Source organism: Strigops habroptila, chromosome 1 (assembly GCF_004027225.2).
Source record: "Strigops habroptila isolate Jane chromosome 1, bStrHab1.2.pri, whole genome shotgun sequence".
Lineage (NCBI taxonomy): Eukaryota > Metazoa > Chordata > Aves > Psittaciformes > Psittacidae > Strigops > Strigops habroptila.
The window spans coordinates 142456453-142476894 of record NC_044277.2 but is presented as its reverse complement, the minus strand read 5'-3'; the positions used below and the strand labels follow the sequence as shown (position 1 = coordinate 142476894).

General features: G+C 48.9%; 1 protein-coding gene across 2 annotated transcripts; it reads right to left on the bottom strand.

Annotated features, from left to right (window-relative positions):
- Positions 1 to 6309: 6309 nt before the first annotated feature.
- Positions 6310 to 18285, bottom strand: CLEC3B (C-type lectin domain family 3 member B). Of its 2 annotated transcripts, none has more exons than XM_030475898.1 (3): positions 18101 to 18285; positions 9809 to 9907; positions 6310 to 8206 (listed from the first exon to the last, which is right to left on the bottom strand). In XM_030475898.1, exons 1-3 carry the CDS (start codon positions 18261 to 18263, stop codon positions 7806 to 7808), a joined length of 663 nt encoding a protein of 220 aa, XP_030331758.1. In that variant the 5' UTR covers positions 18264 to 18285; the 3' UTR covers positions 6310 to 7805. The 2 variants fall into 2 exon arrangements, with proteins under 2 accessions (XP_030331758.1, XP_030331767.1); XM_030475907.1 differs by lacking the exon at positions 18101 to 18285 and adding an exon at positions 13547 to 13999.
- Between the last annotated feature and the right edge of the window lie 2157 nt (positions 18286 to 20442).

Sequence of the window (20442 nt, the reverse complement as noted above, 5' to 3'; positions counted from 1 at the left end):
TTCCTCCCTCTAGCTTTCCTTCTATAATAATAATAATTATTATTATATTTCAGTTATTAAACTGTTCTTATCTCAACCCATGGGTTTTATCTTTTCCAATTCTCCTTGTCCCACCAGGGGGGGTGTGAAGATGCATATAAGGCAGTGGCTGCATGGTACTTAGTTACCAGCTGGAGTTAAACCACAAAAGTATGTTTTCCCTTCACTCGTTTCCTTAAGTTAATGAGAGTTTATTTAATAAGTGTTAAACCCTAAAAAGTAAGCAAAGGCATAATGGAATCTTCTAGTATGATTGTTTGGTGAACATTTTATAGCTCACTCCTGCGGAGCAAAAAAAAGGCAGCAAGCCATTAGATCTTCTTCCCTAATTTCTTTTCTTTGGATTAACAGAGAATAAGTTTCCAAATATTCTTAAACCTGGCAACACAGATGAGTTCATGCCTATGTCTGATATCGCTGAAGACAATTCAGTGTTTTTCCTTCCCAGTGAAAGATCCGAGGAAAATGGGCAATTTACTAAATACTTGTGTATTCTGACACTTGATTATGGGCTGCTCAGTTCTGCAGATCAAACTGCTACACGTTCTCCTTAGGTTTTTGTGGCCACCCTTCTGGAAGCCAGGTCCACCAGCAGTGCAATGAATCATGTTGCTACCAGCAACCTCCTTTCCAAGCTATGCTTCCCAAAATCTGTAATGGCTTCACTAACATTTACCATAGGAAAAATGTCTCCACCAGTTCACACTTTGTTTTAGGTGATGACTCCATGGCTTTGTGTCACTGAGGGACAAAACAGAGGAGCTGTTCCCCTTCCTGCTGCCTTGAAGTAGGAAAACATGTTGAGAATAATGCCTCTTTTTGCTTTTGAAGGCTCAGACACCAATTCTAACTTTAATCATTAAGGTGAGACTTATTCTGAGCATAGATATTTTCCTGTATGTTTCATTTGGGAGTAATTTTGCCTCATTCTGGTATTTCTTACTGTTAACAATAATGTATGTCAAATTTTGCACTGTCTCACCACTCAATTGTGAGGATGCAGACACAAGAAGAGCACCCTATTTGCTGTGGTGGGAGCTGTGAATGAAATTTTCTCTGTTCCTGGAAAAATCACAACCACCTCTCTTTCCTGCCAGCAGATAGGCAGGGTGTGCTGGGCTTTTGGGGATGGTGAGGACCAATTGTGCTGCCCCTGGGCATTCCTGAGCTAGCAGTTGCTTTTGGTGGTGTTAGTTGAAGTTGGTACCCCTCTGGCTATTGAGTCTTCACTCCTACATGTGATGTTTAGTTAAATCACTATTCTGTCTTCATCTTTGTCAGCAGAATATCATAGAATCCCAGACTGGTTTGGATTGAGGGGGACCTTAAAGCTCATCCAGTTCCAACCCCCTGCCATGGGCAGAGACACCTTTCACTAGAGCAGGTTGCTCCAAGCCCCTGTGTCCAACCTGGCCTTGAACACTGCCAGGGATGGGGCAGCCACAGCTTCTCTGGGCACCCTGTGCCAGCGCCTCAGCACCCTCACAGGGAAGAGCTTCTGCCTAAGAGCTCACCTCAATCTCCCCTCTGGCAGGTTAAAGCCATTCCCCCTTGTCCTGTCCCTACAAGCCCTTGTCCAAAGCCCCTCTTCAGGTTTCCTGTAGCCCCTTTAGGCGCTGGAGCTGCTCTAAGGTCTCCCCTTAAGGAGCCTTCTCTTCTCCAGGCTGAACCAGCCCAGCTCTCCCAGCCTGGCTCCAGAGCAGAGCTGCTCCAGCCCTCGCAGCAGCTCCATAGGTGACCTCCTCTGGACTCGCTCCAACAGCTCCCTCTTGTGTTGTTGCCCCAGAGCTGAACATAGCTTTAGTTAAACAGTAGGAACATGAGAGATTACTTTTGTCAACATTGATAGTGGACACTAACTGGGGCCCCTGACCCACCCTTTGGGGGTTGGCCAAGAAATTGGTCATACCTAGCTCACAGCCAGGGGAAGGAGGGAGGGAGCAGCAGGGCACGTTTCTGCCTGGGTGCTTCATGTCATGCTTTTGACCAAATCTATTCTTGTAGTAGCATTTGCTGCCATTAGTGCTGCTGTTATGCTTGCAGTTAATGTACTAACCCTGCACTGAAATTACCAATGCAGCTAATGCATGATGCTGTAATGGAAGAAGGGTGTTGAACCAAGGTTTCCAGGTGACCTTCATTGTCGCTATTTCCTGGTATCTTTTTTAAGGTCCAGAGCTTTACAGCCTTAATGCCCTCACTTTGTGTGTGTGTTGTCTTTCACTGTGCAGGATTCAAACCTGAAGTCTCATAACTGCACTGTCTGTAGCACTCAGGTGTCCTCTGCATCATGATCACAGCCCTAGCACAGGCATCGCTCGTGCACAGGGTGCCTGGGTACCAGGAGTCCTGCCAGGCTGGACGGGGCTTGGACCAACCTTCTCTAGTGGAAGGTGTCCCTGCCCATGGCAGGGGGTTGGAACCAAATGAGGTTTAAGGTCCCTTCCAACCCAAACCAGTCTGGGATTCTATGAAATTCAAGCTGCCCCTGTGCACTATCCTCCTCTAACAGTAAAGCAAACCTATCAGAGTGGTTGAGCTGATTCACAACTGCACCTACCCCCTGTGAATTGTGTGTTTGGACTGATAATTTAATATAAAAATACATTTAATTTGCTTTTTGGTGCTTTGGTGGAGGATTTTTTATGGGTTTTTTTTTTTTCTTTTTCAGTTTCCTTTTGGTTGAACATGAATATGAAATATAAAGTTTCAGCTCTTGTCTTCTGATCACACTTGGCAGAGCAGCAAGACCTAGTATCTAGAGCTCTGGCAACATTACAGTGTAGAAATCACATCCCACAAGAGATTGCTTTACTGGCTTTCTTGATAACTTTTCTCTGTGGGAAGGCTTTTACATGACAGCCCATCCATCAGGTATCCAAAGTCATCAGTCTCCCCCTGAAATGCCTGTGACTGTAGCAGAACCAGTTGTGTAGGTAGGATGCCTTCTGGGGTTTGCCTGTTCTACCTCCTGTGCAGAGCAAGGTCCCCGGGAGCAGGTTGTCCAGAGCCATGTCTGGTCAGGTTTTGAGTATCTCCAAGGATGGAGACTCCACCAGCTCCCTGGGCACCCTGTGCCAGGGTCTGACCATCCTCACACAGACAAAGCGTTCTCGGTCTTCTCTACCTGCCTCCATCAGGCATTTAAACACATGGATAAGGCCCCCGTGAGCCTTCTCCAGGCTGAGCAGTCTCAGCTCTCACTCTCCTCACACAGCGGCTGCCCCACTCCCTTCATCTTCTTTGTGGCCCTTCCCTCCGCTCACTCCGGTAAGTCCATGTCCCCCCTGTACTGGGAAGCCCAAAACTGGAGCTGGCCTCACCGGTCCTGAGAAACACAAATACTGACCACCACAGACCTGGCTTTTGCGATCCGTGTGCATGGGGCAGGGAAAGGAATAAGAAGTTACTGTTTCTGCAGTGGGAAACTAGGCTGGCCCCAGGGCATTCCTGCAAAGCAGTTTGTGGTGTAGGTTTTATTTCTCCCCTTGTATTTGCTTTACAAAACATGGTGCTTCCCAAGCAGTGTTTCCTGAACACAGCTTCTTGTTGCTGCCTCTAGCACAAGCGTGTGTCCAGGAGGTTGCAGGGAGACGATCTTCTACCCCCAAGGAGATTATTCTCTCTATCAGTGTAGTAACAAACCCCCCCAGTGTTGTGTATTTCTGCTCCCAGCACTTGCATGGCTCACCCTGGTTTGCTGATCCTCACACGTCTGTTTCTTCCCCACTTGTGGCAGCTTCTGAGCTGGAGAAATGTAACTTTAGTTTATTTGCAAAAGGAGATGCTGACAGGTTGGGTATTGAAGTGGGGTTCAGTGCCTATGGAGCACTCCCTCAGGAGTGGGACCAAACAGTAGAGCCTATAGGGATAACAAGGCTCAGCAGTGCGGGGATGAATGGAGGTGCTCCTTTGCTCCTTCCCTCTTGAGGTGCATCCCACTGATGGTCTCAGCCCGCGACAAGCACCGTCCCCTTGTGGCAGCAGGAGCAGGCATGTTTGGGGGCTGTTCCTTGTGAAAGATGATGGGAACAGGGTAAAGCTGTGGTGAGAGGCTTGGGCCTAAGTAATCCTTGACAGGCACAAGGAGCCGAGCCGTGGGGTTCAGTTGCTTGTTCTGAGTGTGAATCTTTGCCCTCTCTCTGCTTGGAGTCCTTTTCCCATGTCACCAAACTCTGAATTCACCCAGGACTGTGAAGGGCCAAGTCCCATAACAGTGGTCAAGACTCAAAACAAGCTTTTGGCTCATGACTCCCAAATTCTCACCCACTTTTGCCTACCTGGCCCTTTTACTGACTGAAGCCCAAAGCAACCTGGCTGCTGGCTGGGGGCTGAGGTGTGTTAACAGTGTGCTGCTGTGGCCCTTGCTCAGAGGGATGCTTCAGAAAGGTATTATTTATGGTAAACCACTTTACTTCTAGCCACTTGGTCTGTACCTCAGCACCTTGGTGGACTGAGAGTTGAGTACATTGGCCTAGCTCTACTGAAGCCAGCTATGGATGGTGTAGTGCTGGGATAACTCCTTCTGTGGGCTCACCCAGTAACGTTCCTTCTTTCATTTATATAAATAGATGCACATTTCATGCTTCACCTTTCCTCTGCTGTGTTACGGAGCCACAGGCAGCTGAGCAGCACCAGCAGTGGCACAGGGTCTTACACAGTATCTCCTATTTTAACAGCGCGAGGTTCATTTGCGATTGCAGGTGTCGCAATACGTTGGTTCAGGCATGATCACTTCCACATTTCTTCTTTTGGGGGGGAAAAGCTGAGGTTTCTTTCCATTACCTGCGTGCCTTCGGTTGGGACCGCGCTATGTGGGCAGGAGATGTTCCTCTGCGGCTTGAGTGCCATAAAGATTTAATGGAGGATCTAAAAAGTGATGCTTGTGCCAGCCCCCAGCAGACGGACCACATCTCACAGTTGGATGGAGCACAGTTCCCTCTGGAGTGGGGGCAGCCACAGACAAACAAAGAAGAGTGCTGTGGTAAGCAAGGATGAGGGATCTTCTAAAGCTTCTTCTTCTTTGGCTTTTAAAAGAGAGTTTGTAGTTCATAACATACAGAAAGAAGCAGCATGTTGAATAGTACTAAACTCGTAAATGCAACCATGAAAATGCAAGGTCAGTTTTGGTATCCTGGATCCAACAACTACAGCAGGAGCAAAGCCACCCTTTCCCTGTGCTCCTCCCAGCTTCAGAAGAGCAAAGCATCTATGAAGGGTGGCGCTGGCAGGAGGGCGGCTGTGTGAAAATAGAGAGCAAGAGCGATACAAGTAAGAAGTCTGCTGAGAGCAGCTTGTTATTCTCTAGATTTTGACAGATTGACTCTTTAATGTCCTCTCTGGGAATATCCTTTGGCATCCATCTCCACGGCTGTTTTCCAGGTTCACATTCCATGTAGGGACGGTCCTGCTACAGCACCCACATCTTCCCCAAAGCTCAGCATCACTAGGGACCGTGGCTTTCACATCACCCCTTTTTAGTTCTTGGGCTCCCATAAAAGCCTTCTATTTCTCTGACCACACATTTGTGTTTTAAGATTTTGTGGTTTATGACCAGGCAGGATCAAAGCCAGCAACACTTCCAGCTTCTCAAAACATGGAGGGATCGTCTGCCAAGGGAACTGGGGGGTTTATATTGAGACAAGCTGGCTTGTAGGGTGTAACCATGACCTACAGCTGAGAGCCTTGGAAACCTTCTGGATCAGGGTCCAGAGTAAAGCTTGGCAAAGGGCTGTCCTCTTGTGCAAGAGAAACCTAATTCCACGTGCGGTTCTGCAGCACTTGAACGCTCCCAGCCTGGTGTAGAGCACTGTCTTCTTCATGTACGGTCTCCTCTGCTTTGCAGGATGCTGAGAAGGAGGATGAGGAGGATGGGGAAGTCGTCACCACCTCAGTGAGGGAAGGAGCAGGATGCTCCACTCGTTGTGGAGGAGGTGGGAGGCAGCCTGGGAAGTGCTGGCTCCACGCTGGGGCCCAAGATGCCACCTCCCCCAGCACTTATGGGGTGGCTTGTATTTCAGTATGAAATTCCCCAACAGCAAGGCAAGGGGAGGAAGGAAATCTTATTTTCCTATGCATATCCCACATGTATGGCATGTGATGGGGATGATAATAGAGAAGCGGGGTTATCTTACAAACCATATCACAGGGCAGCAGGCTCTCACTTTCTGCTTTCCCCCTCTGCCTTTGATCTCTCTGACCTCCTGACACATCCCTGGAGCTGCTCTGAAGGGAAATGCAAGGAGAAAAAAGCACTCCAACCACACTGACTCAACTCCATTCCTTCAGCAAGCTCTATATATATCTTTATTTTATAGTAATTTAAACAGCGGAGAGTTTGGCAATAGTGACAGCCTTGGAAGTGTGCACTCTGCATTTGTGTGTGTTTTGATCCCTCCAGCTTGGCTTCCACTTGATATCGTGGAAGACCCACCGTTGAGCTGCTTTTAAACAAAGCAGCAAATGGAAATACCTCTCCCATGGGCTCCCCAAAAGCATCATGTCTCAACACCCCCAACCTGGACTTGAGGGTTACTACCAAGCACTGGACTGCAAAGAAAGAACCACTGCTACCTTCCAGCCAACAGCTAGCAAAGCTGCAGGGGTAGCCTTCACTTCTTTCCCATCATTGCTGTTTATTTAGTTTTTACTGTCTTTAAGCCTTTTATCAGCAAAAAATTACCTTCAGATTTATTTTTGCTGAGGACCGTGGATGGGACTGGAATATTTCACCCGGGTTTACATCACTTAAAGAGGTCAGATGATTCCTAAAGCTGGTAAAGTCAGTTGTCCTGGAGTTTGTTTTCAATACACAGTTGTTTTTCATATGGCAGAGTATTCCCTAATAGCATTAAGTTTCTGTTATTTACGTAATGCTTTCATCTTCTATTTCCAATAATATATTTGATTGACTATGCTGCAAGTCATCACTGCTTCCCCCATGATGCTGGAGCACAAATAAAGCTTCCAATGGGATTTTGTAAAGGATTTGGCAGTGGGTCTCGCTCTCTCACAGGAATCAGTGAAACTGGCATCTGGCTGATGAGAAAAGGACCAGGAAAGCAGGGAATGCTTCCGGAAAGGACACCCGCCTTCTCAGTAAGTCAATGCCTGGTAAGGAATGAATTAGTAAGTACCATGCCTGGTACTTGCTATTTCATTCATGCACATAACTGGACTAGTTGGACAACCCATTGAGCAGCTGGTACTCAGCCAATAAGCCCAATTGTATCTCTCAATGCAAAGCAGGAGTAACTCCCTCTGCTTGCTGAGACAGGACCTCCATCCCCAGGAGCCTGAATCGGGGCACTGTGAGGAACACGGAGCTCCCATGGATTTCTGCCAGGGCTTATGGGGAAGCAAAACAAGAGAAGAATGCAGGAACTAGCTATGCTGGTGTCCCAGCAAAGCTCAGCAAGATGGGAAAGGACATTGCAGAGTGACAGCCTTGGCTGGTTGCTGGACTGCTGCACTGGTTCTTTGCCAAAACAACCGAGCCTATATAGCCCTAATAAATTCCCTGTGTAAAAAAATATATCTATAGATTGTGCCTTAGGAAGAACGCTGCAGCTGCTAACGGGGCTGGATGTGGCCAAATGAAATGCTCTAACGCTCTCTACTTCCACACGGAGCCGTGACAACTCTCTTGGCAAAGAGTGGCTCTACTCGAACGTGTGTGCGCGCAAACATACATGTACACACACACACATACCTACAGCTTTATAATCCCAGGGTGAAGACCTGGGATGCAGGGGGGACCCCCGCCACTACACGATCATGAACTGGCAGACATAGGGCAGCTGCTCTTTGCACCTCTTGTCAAACCACTTCCCGATGGCAGCTCCCGACAAGGCCGCGCAGTTTTCCAGCTTGCCGCCATCGGGCTGGGTGGTGATTTCAGTCTCCCAGTTCTTGTAGCGGATGGGGCCCCCCGTCATGTCGACCCACTTGCCCTCCACAGCCATGTCGTTGAGGCCCAGCCAGATCTCCGCCTCGGAGCCGATGCTCTTGCGCATGTAGTCGTAGAGCGCATCGTTCTCCTCGCCGCCCTGTGGGGTGCTGAGCGTGCCGCCCTGCGAGATGCAGTTCTCACTGGCCTCGTGGTATGTCTTGGTCTCCGGAAACGCAAGGAAGCATTTTAGGTGGATTTTGGTGCCTTTCAGGCAAACTGAGAGGTCACGGCACAAACAGAACAAAAAAAGAAGACAGAAAAGAGAACTGGGGTTAAAAACGGTGCATGGGAAGAGGTAGCAGCAACAAACACAGTGGCCAAGCTACAGAGCTCATTTCTTAGGCTGCACAGTGACCCTCAGCAGCACAGGAGTCCCAGGGGCCCTGTCGCTCCTTTGCAGAACACAGCTACCAGAGATGGGACTCTTTAACAGGGACTGTAGCAATAGGACAAGGGGTGATGGGTTCAAACTGAAACAGGGGAAGTTCAGGTTGGATCTAAGGCAGAAGTTCTTCCCTGTGAGGGTGCTGAGGCGCTGGCACAGGGTGCCCAGAGAAGCTGTGGCTGCCCCATCCCTGGCAGTGTTCAAGGCCAGGTTGGACACAGGGGCTTGGAGCAACCTGCTCTAGTGTGAGGTGTTCCTGCCCATGGCAGGGGGTTGGAACTGGATGAGCTTTAAGGTCCTTTCCAACCCAAACCAGTCTGGGATTCTATGATTCTATGAACCGTGGGGATGTGCTCTCCCTGCCTGCAAACCACTGGGATAAATAGGCTTCGGGGTGCCCCTCCTGGGCTCTGCCAGAGCAGAGGCACAGCCTGGTCCTTCTGCCCTGGCCATGCTCTTCCCCAGCTTTCTCTGATGCGCTTGTTGGAGGCATGGTGTGTGATGGGTGCTGCCGAGGGTTTGGGGAAGAAGTCTGCAATGCCAGTTACATCACCTTAAGTAGGCAAGATGAAGAAAGTGTCTTTTTTAACAAGCTTTGCTCAGAAGCATTGTGCCTGCATCACTTGAGGCCTTCAGAGGAAATTTCTACTTGCCTCTGATTTTATTGGTAGGGATAGCAATTTGTTTTGCTTTTCTTTCAAGCTCTAAACCTTGGCAGTACAGGGTTCTGTGGCCAAACAAGAACTAATCAGAGCCACATATTAATATCCAAACCAATTTCATCTTAATGAATATGAGCTTGGAACTAAAGCCTTGATTTTGCTTGTGTTGCTTTTCTTTGAAGGAGAAAATTCTCCTTAACTTGCATTTTCATCTCATTTCTGCTTCATGTTCTGCAAATTCTTCTCCTGTTGATGTCGGTGGAGTTTGTAGAAAGTAACTGTGGAGCAATGGCTGGAAGATGGACATTTTGGGACTGCCCTCTGTACGTGTTCAATGAAGCACAGTGGGATTGACCTCCAGCGAGCAATACCATGGTATACATAAGAAACCAGGTCACTATTTCACTGGGGTCAGACAAAAAAGCAAGCTACATTTGACTAAAGCACAGACTAATCCATTACCCATCCCTCTAACTCATACAGGAACATGAACATCTGGCTTAGTGTCATAGGAGTACCACAGCTTTACAAATGGGAAGCTCTAGCACATCAAGAGGGCGACTACATGCCATTAACTGCCTGAGGGGTTTCATCTGCCTGGAGGAACTGCACTTTGATACCCCAACATCTCCCTGTGATGGACTCCATGTCTATCTTGGCATCTTGGGTGCTTGGGCATCTCTTGTCAAAATGAGTGGAGCAATTGTAGCCGCTTTATAAGCAGCTCCTCGCTCAAAGCAAACACCATGCCTTCTTCAGCAAGTCCTTTACCTGTCTGGAGAGCTTGCTTTTCCTTCAGTAGAGCAACCTCCTGAGAGATGTTGTCAATCATGGCCTTCAGGTCTTCAATCATTTTGAGGCTCACACCATCTGGTGGGGAAATCAAGGGAGGAGCATAAATATTGGCTGCATGCCCAGGGGAGAACCAAAGCTGTTCCTATCATCAACACTTTCTCTGCCTGCAGAGAAAGACAAACAAAAGGAAATGTCAACACCCAGGTCCCCTTGCACATCCCTCAGAGGGATCCTCGTGCTCGCTAGCCTGTTTCCACCATCAACCCAGTTTTCCCAGTTTAGGTTTTGGGGCTTTGCACTCCATGGAGCTTCCTACCACAGGGGTGTTCCTTGGGCTGCTGCTGCAGTGCTGGGGTGGGGGGGTCACACACACAAGCATCACAAGGTGCAGGCTCATCTCTGGAGCTCCTGTGTGTGGCACTCACCTGGGGTGGTGCTGCATGGGGGTCAAGAGGCCAAAACGCAGGAGGACACCATCTGATGGTGCTGCCACATAAAGCTGATGATGAACAGCTCCTTGGCCAGCTGCAGCCTGCTAAATCCCATGTCTTGCTAGGTATGTTGCCTCTGCAATGGCTCTAAGCAGCTATTAATCAATACTTGGATTTCCCCTATCTAGGAGCAAAAGGTGGTGGGAGATCAGATGTTGAGGCATTTGTAGTCATGACACTATCTCTGCTGCTCCTATTGCTTGACCTCACCTGGTGTAAGCAGCTGGTAGTCCTCACAGCGTGAAAGGAAGAGGGACAATTTGTCCCCAGCACAGTAGGACGGGCTTCCTCGAGGGTCAAGGAGATGGGGAGCAGAGGCACCAAGCCAGGCAAGTGGGGAAGCAGCTTGGACGGTGACCAAACCCACCAGCTCAAAGATTACATGGTGCCATGGATATGAAAAGCCAGACACAACAAGAGGAGGGCATTAAGCTGCTTTATTTATTGCTCTATTAACTTTAATAGGTTCACTTACCACTGAGGCACTGGTTATTATTTTACTGCCTTTGATGAAAACACTGTGGGAAACAGCTGATTAATGCCATTTGTTGTGGTTTTTTTCTCATGCAAACCTGTCTTGCAGCAGAACAAATGTCACTTTTAGGTTTAAGTAACATCCAAGGGCCACAGCAGGACACTGCCAAGGAATCTTGCTCTTTACATTGTTCCAGCCAGGTTTGCTGGTGGGTTCCCATCAAGGTGACACATCTCCTTGATAACTACCTAAGCACTCTGTCCCTTTATACCACCTTGTGTCCAAATCCTGGGCCACAAGATGCTTCTACAAGCAGTGCATTCAGCAGGACATCACAGGGAGAACCGAGACTGGTGAATTTGCACTCCAGCTACAAAGGGAGCACTGTGGCTACATCAACAGACACAGAGTTCCCTATTTTATTGCCAGAGGGTTTTGCTCTCTGCGCTGTCATTTCCTCGAGGCTCTCCTCCCTGAAGCAAGGCTATTTATAGCTTGGGTCTGTGGAAGGTGTCCCTGCCCGTGGCAGGGGTTTGGAACTGGATGAGCTTTAAGGTCCCTTCCAACCCAAACCAGTCTGGGATTCCATGATTTTCAGGGAAGAGCACCCAGGCTTCAAGGTTACACCAAAATTCTGGGCAGCATCAGGAGTAGAGCCCAAATCAGTCCCTATCCACTGATTTAAGCATCCAGACTCCAATTTCCATCTCCATTTACCTTCAAAACACATGTGAGAGCTACACAGAGATGTTCCCTCCTTGTGCCCTCACTGCACTGAGAGTCTGACCAAGGGCTTGTCCCCACGTTGAGGGGTGCCATTGCCCACCTCTGCTGGGCACCCTTGTGGGCAAGTCCCACTTGCCCCCCAGGACACTGGGGTTCAGGGATTGTTTCCTGAATCACTGCGCCTATAAAAATCACTGGGGAACAATTTGAGGGAGACCCCCCCGCAAAAGCAGGCCAAGTGAATGTGCTATCTCAGCGTTTTCTACATGCTATGGTTTGGCTTTTTCATGTTGAAACAGCAGCATTTTTGTTTTGAAGCAGATCCAAATGTAAGCAATAATTACAAAAAGAAAAGAAGCAAAAAAGAAAATGAAAAAATGCAGATAAATAAATAAAAAGCTTGGCTCGAATCAGCGTTTTCTTTTCTAACATTTGTGGTTTGGCTGCACAGATGAAAAAGAAATAAAACCAGCCAAACACCACGACCCTGCCTGACCCTCCCTGGAAAAGAGTAAGGGGTGAGCAGAGATGGGGCGCTGGAGGCCTGGGATGGGGATGGGATGGGGCCTTTCGGGCCCCTGCAGCGGGTGGGCATCAGCAGGCTTGGATGTGGCAAGGGGTTGGGGACAAAGAGGAGCCTCACAGGGGAGTTTTAGCCCTTTCCTCCCTCTTTTCCCACCCACTGGCATGGGCAAAAGTCAGAAGAATGTCAACCAAGGGACGCTGGAAGTTTCCAGTAAAGGCAGTGCAGCTGATGTGGCTGCCCAAAACATGCCAAGTTGTTGGGTGTTTTCCTTTTCCCCACAGAAAACCTGACTTTGAAAAGGAACTCTGAAGCTCTCAGTAAAAGCTGCCAGCAGATGACTGGATTTTCGGGACAGCCCCCGCAAATGGTTTTAAATCAGAGCCTGATTTTCCTGTCAAAAAGGTGATTTTTCTCCCACCTTCTTGTCACCAATGAGTTACAAACCGCAGTTGCAGTGATATGGGGAGAAAAACAGGATTTCTCTAAGTAATCTGTCTCTCTCTCCTGGTACCTCCAGGGAGTTCCATGCACTTTTGTGCCCAATATGAACCCAAGGGGGTATTTTTTGCTCTAGAGAACAACCACAGACTGAAGATGTAGAATAAGCAGCTATGCCACGATTCCGTAGAGAGATCTAATGGGAGAGAAAGGAAAAACTTCTCAAGGATGAGATCTGATGAAAACAGCCACTGGGTGAGCAGAGAGCAGCCCGGCCAAGCAAATTCCTGGGATGCTTCTCCCTTGCTCCCTGCTTCATTCCAAGCAGGAAATAGCTTGCCAGAAGTGGTCCAAGTCAGACACATCAGGCAGGTTCTCACGCCACCGGGATGGAAGCAAGCTGCTGCTTCCTTACCTGCCTTCTAGGATTAATATGCATTGAGTCAGAGAGAGGAAGGGTGGGACAGTGGCAAAAAAGGAGAAGAGAAGGAAAAACCAAACACACAAGGGAAAAGAAAACTTCAGCATCTTTTCATGTCTCTTGCCCTCTGCTAAGCTTGAGAGGTTGGAGCTTGTGTACAGCTCAACATGCACCAGGGGCAAGTGTTTTAAAACCAAGATCCATGTTCCCATTTAAGGGATTATATATTATCTGCCTACTCCTGTCTCCAAATCTACAAAAGTTTTTTGTCATCTGCCACTTGTTTCTGAAAACAAATGAATGAGGAGGGGTGGGGGGTGTAGAAATGGAGAGTTTAATAAAGGAAAAGTTTGGGGAGAAGCTTAGATAACATGGAAAACGTGTTGCCCTCTGAAATTCAGACCAAGCCATCCCACCAAACTTATTTAAGGTAGGAACCCACTCAAAACATTTCACTGTGCTAAAGAAGGGCTCCATGATCATTCCCACAGGGGGAAAAAATAACACTTCATTAGGGTTTTAGCTGCTTATTTAAAAGTTTCATTAAAGCACTGTTAAATCCCCGAATATCGGAGCCAACTGCATCCCCCCAAACCCCGCAAGGTTTCCCACAGGGAACATGCCAAAGCTCCTTTACCTTTCTTGGAAGCTGCTGGTTTCTGCCGGGCTTTCCCGTTTTGCTGGCTGGAGATGTGGGCGAGGGAGAGGAGGCAGAGGAGCAGGCAGGCTCCCCGCAGCGCCATGCCGAGCAGGGCTGCAGTGGCTCTGCTCTGCCCTCACACAGCCGGCTTGGATCCCAAAGCACTGTCCTAGAGAGCCGCCCGCTGAGCTCCGGCCAGAGGCAGCCTCCCGGCCCCGGGGGGGCTCAGCGGCTCCAGCCAAGGCTGGGAACATCCCAGAGGGGTTGTGTTTCTTAGCACACTGCTTGGGTTTGCTTAGAAATAAAAGGGAATGAATGTGCTGAGAGTCTGCTAAGCTAAACATAAAGAAAGGCTGGGAGTAGAGCTGGAATGGTTTCCTATGGCTTTTTAGTAAAATAGCAGGAGTTTGGGAATTGGCGGAGTCACCATCCCTGCAAGTGTTCACACACGGTGTAGATGAGGCCCTCAGTGCCATGGGTTAGTGGTGGCCTTGGCAGTGCTGGAGAACAGTTGGACTTGATGATCTTAATGGTCTTTTCTGACCTGGTTGATTCTATGATTCTGTGTGTCACAACATGAAGTGTGAAATGGTGTTTGGGTGGCCGAGTGAGCAGAGAGGGGCCCAAGCAGCCCTGCAAGGGATGCTGCCTGTAGGGATGCTGCCTGCACAGATGCTGCCAGTGTGACAGGAGCAGAGGCAGCACATGGGAGGATGCAAGGCCCTGCATGGAGATTCCTGGTTTATCCCCACTGCAAGGGCTGCTGTGGTCCCCCCAGCCTGTGTGCAGCCACGGGGAGGGCAGACTGAGGAAAATGTGTTCCACAAAATGCTGTTGTCCCTGAGGCCACCTTGCAGGGTCCCAGCGTGACTTCTTGAAGCAGTTGGGCTGTGCTGAGCAGCCTGGCAGCCTAAACCAAGACCACTGCCTGATGGTTTTGGGTGCTGCAGCACAAGCAGGTGAGTCTTTCCTGCAGGAGGAACAGGAACAATCTGAGCAAGTGGAGGAAATTCATGCAGAGAAAGGAGAGGAGGGGGAACGGGCATTTGGGAGAACAAAGTGCTCCGGATATTGGGCTTTAACCTTAAATCTTTCCTGAAGAATTAAGGCAAGATGCCACCCAGCACAATGTGAACCGCTGAAGTCGTAGGAGCATAAAAGGTCTGAGATAAACAGGGGTGTAGCTAGAAAAAGAGCTGCTGTTGATTTAGTTTGGCCACAACTGCGTTACCCTGCCTTGCACTTCTGCTGAATAAGGAAAACTTTGCCCTTATATCCTACCTGAGTAGAGCTCCCTCGCATTCGGAGTCCAAACTTTTGAAGCCAAGGAGGAACGGGTTTGATTTTCACTCCCCTTTACCACACACACCCAAACCACTCAGATTTAGGCCAGAGGATATATATTTTGGGGATTTACTGTTCTCCTGCCTGGACTATCCCCAAATGGAATGGAGCTCAAAGAGATGCCAGACACCTACATACATGTTCCCTTCTCCTGACATTTAAGTAGCATTTACCTACCCAAGGCACTTTTGGGAACTCAGCACCTCCCAGTTTTCCTTGGCTCCAGATTTGCTCGCCTGCCTTTGCTTTGATTCATGTCCTGCCACACTGGGGACAAAACCAAAATGCTCCTTTTGCTGCTGTGTGCGAAATGGATGTCTCTGAAGTCTGAAAGCAGACCCTAACCACAGGTTTCTGGGTGGCTGGGATTCTCTGGAATGTTGCATTTCTCCAGTTCCCCAGCTTAAATGAGAACAGCAGGGCAGCTTTCCATTAACATCTTAGGACAGGTCTGCAACCAAGGGGCCTCTCCCTGTGCCAGCCAGCAGGTCCTGTGCTAAACACCACCATCATTTTTCTTGAAAAGGAGAAAAATGGAAAGTAGACTCAAAAAACCTGTCTCTGGCTGTAACCCCTATTCACAGGGGGCTTTGCTCCAGTTCTGCCCTATGTAGATTGAAAATAATAAATCCTTCACATTATAAAAGTTCATAAACCCCTGCAAATGCACCCAACAGGAGCAAGCTGAAGTGTTGATGCAATGGGTCCTGAACAGAGATGCTACAGGGAATGGCCACCTAAAAGCAGGAAGGCCCACGGCCATAGAATCCCTGACTGGGTTGTGTTGGAAGGGACCTTAAGGCTCATCCAGTTCCAACCCCCTGCCATGGGCAGGGACACCTTCCACTAGACCAGGTTGCTCCAAGCCCCTGTGTCCAGCCTGGCCTTGAACACTGCCAGGGATGGGGCAGCCACAGCTTCTCTGGGCACCCTGTGCCAGCGCCTCAGCACCCTCACAGGGAAGAACTTCTGCCTTAGATCTAACATGAACTTGCCCTGTTGCAGTTTGAACACATTATTCATACCCAGCCCATCCCCTGCCCGGGCTCCTGCTGAAGCCTGAGGCTGCAGTTCCAGTTAAATGATGGCGTCTCAAAGGTCCTCTGTAATGTGGCTCTTTGAGCAGACATCATGCTTTTGAGATCCTGATGATTCACGCTTCTTGATTCACAGCTGGAGGCTCATTAGGCACATACAGCCCATCAGAGAGAAACAGCAGGCACAGGGGGAAAGAGAGCAATAGCTAACTCATGGAAGGGTTAACGGGAAGTAGAAAGGCTGTAATTACACCAAGAAACCAGGGGTTTGTCCATGATTTTTTTAAATCTGGCCAATTACAGATTCTACTTCCCAGTAAAAGCACTTTACTCCCTGGTTTCAAGCCTGGTCTCCTGCTTAGATAAAGAGTAGCTCCTGCTAGCTGTAAAGAAACTAGTTCAAGATGAAAAGAAGAGGGCAGAAGAACCTATGCTTATGGAAACTGCCCCAGGGCCGCAGTCAGAAAAGTTTACGTGGCTTTGGGAAACCCATAAGTAGGCTGTGATGCTGAATTTGGAAGGCTTTCAGCTAGCAAAACAGTGGCTGGAATAAGCCCACAAAAGGAAGCTGGATGCTCCTGGCACTAACGCAGACCTGTGATTTCATGCCCAGCTAGGCAAGGAAATGGGCAGGGAGATCAGAGGCTGTTTTGATTCAGCTCCTAGGAAATGAGCAGGTATCGCCAAGCCAAGAAATGAGGCAGTGCCGCCGCACAATGGCTGGAAAGTGGAAGGGTGGGCTAGAAAACAGTATTCACACAGTTATTATCAAGATCAGCAGTTACGAGAGCTGGCTTTTCAAGGCTCAGTTACCAGTTCAAAGGCAAGCCACCACAATGGTGAATGGTGCTTGCTCTTTGCCTGCAGCCCCCCTCCTCCTCTAGGGAGGCTCCAGCCTTCCTCACTAGTATCAACAGCAGGAGAGCAAAGGGGAGATCCAAACTCATAGAATCATAGATGCATAGAACCATAGAATCAGCCAGGTTGGAAAAGACCTTTAAGATCATCCAGTCCAACCGTTGCCCAGCACTGCCAAGGCCACCACTAACCCATGGCACTGAGGGCCTCGGCTACACGGGGTGTGAACACTTGCAGGGACGGTGACTCCAGCACTGCCCTGGGCAGCCTGTTCCAATGCCTGAGCACCCTCTGGGGAAGGAATTGTTCCTCATCTCCAGTCTAAACCTCTTTCCATGTGGGGCTGTGCAGCTTGGTGGTTTGACCCATGGCTGGGGCAGCATTCTGGGTTTCATTCCTCTGCTGCCTTGACCAAATCTGCTCTGCAGGAGGAGGATCTGTGTCTCAGCCACATCACAGTAACCTCAAAGAAGAATAGGAGAGAAATGGGGTGGACAATAAAAAACATGCTGTGAGGAAGTAGGGTGAGCAGAAGAAAACCTCTGATATTAATTAGCTGCTGCCCAAACTCATGCCGGCATCGTACCTGCTTTCCACCAGCATATATAACATCACAACAGGTTAAAATGGAAAGAGGCAAATCTGTGGATCATTGTTTTTGAGACCAATGGAGAAGAAATGCAATAATAGTTCAGGAAAGGGTGGTTTTCCTAAGCACGACGATAGGGAAAACCAAAGAGTCAGCACTTTGCCAAAACGTTATCCTCAGAACCAACACTAGGAAACTGGCTCTGAGCCTAAGGAAGGAGCCTTCCCATCACATCCCATGGCAAGCACAGCTCACATCCCCACCCTGCATTCACCAAGGGTCACAGCACAGAAGGATCTGTGCTAACAAAGACCCTCAGGCCTTAAACCTGACCAAAAAGTAGAGAACCTGAGTTCAAGTGCTATCAGCTGCTCAAAATCCTCCCGTTTCCAAAAGGAGCTGCACTGAAGGACTCACCCCTCCCTTCTGTTTGGAGCATGCATGTGGGTTAGAGGCAAATCCATCTGTCTTCACTGCTTTGCTTTTCTGCCCATCATCCATGTCCCAAAGCTCAACCAGCCAAAGGAAAACAGGAGTCAAAGTGTCTAAATCTAACACCAAAACTCTGGAGAAAATCCTAATTGTGCAGGTTCGTTGAGCAGGCTGCACAAAATCCATCTTGGCATCAGCTCAAGTGAAGTCATGGTTGAAATTAAAGTCAGTACTTTAGACAAGCAGATGGTGGTTTTGCCAGCTTACAATCTTGTTACATGTTGTTCTCACCTTTGAGCGACTGGTTTGCTTTCACAGGGCTGTGGATGCTGAATTGGGATTGTAAAAGAATTTCAATGTCAGCCTCATGAATTCCTTCATTTTTTGAATTTAGAGAAACATCTGCATGATCAGACAGCAGAAAGCAAGCAATCCATGACTTGAAAAGCCTCATCTGACTAAAGCTGGTCTCTCTCTGGAGGGAAAGAAGAGAGGTAGGGCAAGAAGAGAGGTAGGGCTTAAATCATGACTTTTGAACCCATAGGTTTCTATGGAAATACCAAAACTTACCAAAACACAGTGAGAACATGCAGTGAGAATGCTCCTCTGGAAGGGAGGACATGCAGGCTGGTGGCTCCAACACCCAAGCACCACTGGCTTGGCTGCGGTCTCCTCCGTGCTGTCTGGGTGTACATCACCTCTGTACATCAGCAAACAGCTGAACTTTCATTTCCTTTTTCCTCTCTGAAGGTATTAGCTTGGGGCCACAGTAACTATGATCTTCTCAGTCTGAATCAGTGTTCTGGGTTCAGCGGTAGCTTAAACCACGACAATCAGGGAGATCAAATCTCATCTACAAATGGCATGACGTGAAAACTCAGGTGTGCCCGTGCTGCTGCTCTTATCCTCATCTTGAGAATAGGAGAGCAAGAGATGTTCACAGAGCCTAGAAGATAACCACAGCCTTATTAAAGTGTTCCGGTCGATGAACTTGAGGTTGAAGCCATCATCAAGGAGTCATTAACGGCAGCATGTTTGAGATCCTAAAAAGGTCTCAGTTTTCCCTTGGATCAGCTGCATTTCTGGCTATGCAGTAACAGAGGCACCACAGTCTCTCTGTGGGAAGATGGGTACCAAAGTGCCCTGCTATGGCCAAGCACTACCACTGGGAGCCAGTGACTCCACCAAAGGGAAAGGAGTGAGGACTAGGCATTTCCAGTGCCAGGCTGAAACCAGCCCCTGGCAGCTGTATCCACGTTTGTCCTTGGAAGGAATAGCTGCAGGGAGTGCAAACAGGCAGCAGCGTGCTAGGAGACAAGGGGTTGGAGAGCAGGGGGGAATAGCACAGAGGCTGAAGAGCTTCAGTCCCAGTTGCGGAACTGCTCTTGCACTTTGCTCAAGCATGTGGAAGGAGGGAACAAAGCTCTGGGGTAAGGACTGGAGCACTCAGGTCTCACCAGTCACTGTCACTTCTTCCTCCCTCTCTGGGTGTCAGTGCCTGCTTACTACAGGCAAAGTAAACCAGTGCTACAGCAGGGCTGGAAAACATCCTGCTGCTGAGGAGGGAAGTGGCATCTGCTGGAGTTTAAAAAAGCTGGAAGCAGTCCTAGCAGAAGGTGGCAAGTCCCAGTTAATTCCTGTTTAGAGAGAAAATGCAGAAATTCCATATTACCTATGTCAAACCAAGGTGCTGAGTCTCTTGAAGACTTGCACACTCTCAATGGGTTCAAACTTAAACAGGGGAAGTTCAGGTTGGATCTAAGGCAGAAGTTCTTCCCTGTGAGGGTGCTGAGGCACTGGCACAGGGTGCCCAGAGAAGCTGTGGCTGCCCCACCCCTGGCAGTGTTCAAGGCCAGGTTGGACACGGGCTTGGAGCAACCTGCTCTAGTGGGAGGTGTCCCTGCCCATGGCAGGGGGCTGGAACCAGATGAACTTAAGGTCCTTTCCAACCCAAACCATTCTATGATTCTATGAGCAAGCTCTGGCTCAAACTAACTTGTCTTTACAGTGCGCTGTGCTGAAGCAGGTTTTCATAAAGCCTGACTGCAGGTGGCACAGCCCCTCTCCTCCCCATTGCCTCCATTCCCACCCCCAGGGCAGAACAAGCTCCCCTCTCCTCCCTAAACCACACAACTACAAGGTTGAACCACTACTGCAGTTGCAAAACGTTGGCTGATGGGATCCTTGGGCTTAGTAAATCTGCTCTGCATCACTCCGAGTGTAAACACAGATCTGGAGGAACCTGCGTACAAACCAGCCAGGTCCACTCCTGCTCCAAGGGACCTGCCCCTGTCAAACAGACCTTTAAGCTGGGATACACAGGGGAAGACAAAAAACCCAAACAGGTAAATAGCAGCTGGGTGCTTTTTAGGCAACACAAGCAGAAGCCTAGCAGGAGCTGCTAGATTCCTCATCTCTAGTACACAGCTTTCAGCCTCTCGACACTCCCAGCAGAAGCAATTAATTTCTGGGACAAACAGAGAGCTATCCTGCTCCGCAGATGTTTCCTCTTAGTTCCACTGGACTCGAGTCAATGAAAACGTGGCAATATCTGCACAGCAACACATGGAACTTTCCACCAGCCCAGATGGGAACAGGAGCAGGCTCAGTTGAAGCCTCTATTAAAAATCTAA

What these genes read in the sequence shown, in the direction of transcription:
- CLEC3B (XM_030475898.1), bottom strand. Translation starts at nt 18,263, where the DNA reads ATGAGGCTTTTCAAGTCATGGATTGCTTGCTTTCTGCTGTCTGATCAT. An exon ending in AGCAAACCAGTCGCTCAAAG is followed by an intron (nt 9,908 to 18,100) that starts GTGAGAACAACA and finishes TTTCCCCACCAG; the next exon opens with ATGGTGTGAGCCTCAAAATG. An exon ending in AAAGCAAGCTCTCCAGACAG is followed by an intron (nt 8,207 to 9,808) that starts GTAAAGGACTTG and finishes GTGACCTCTCAG; the next exon opens with TTTGCCTGAAAGGCACCAAA.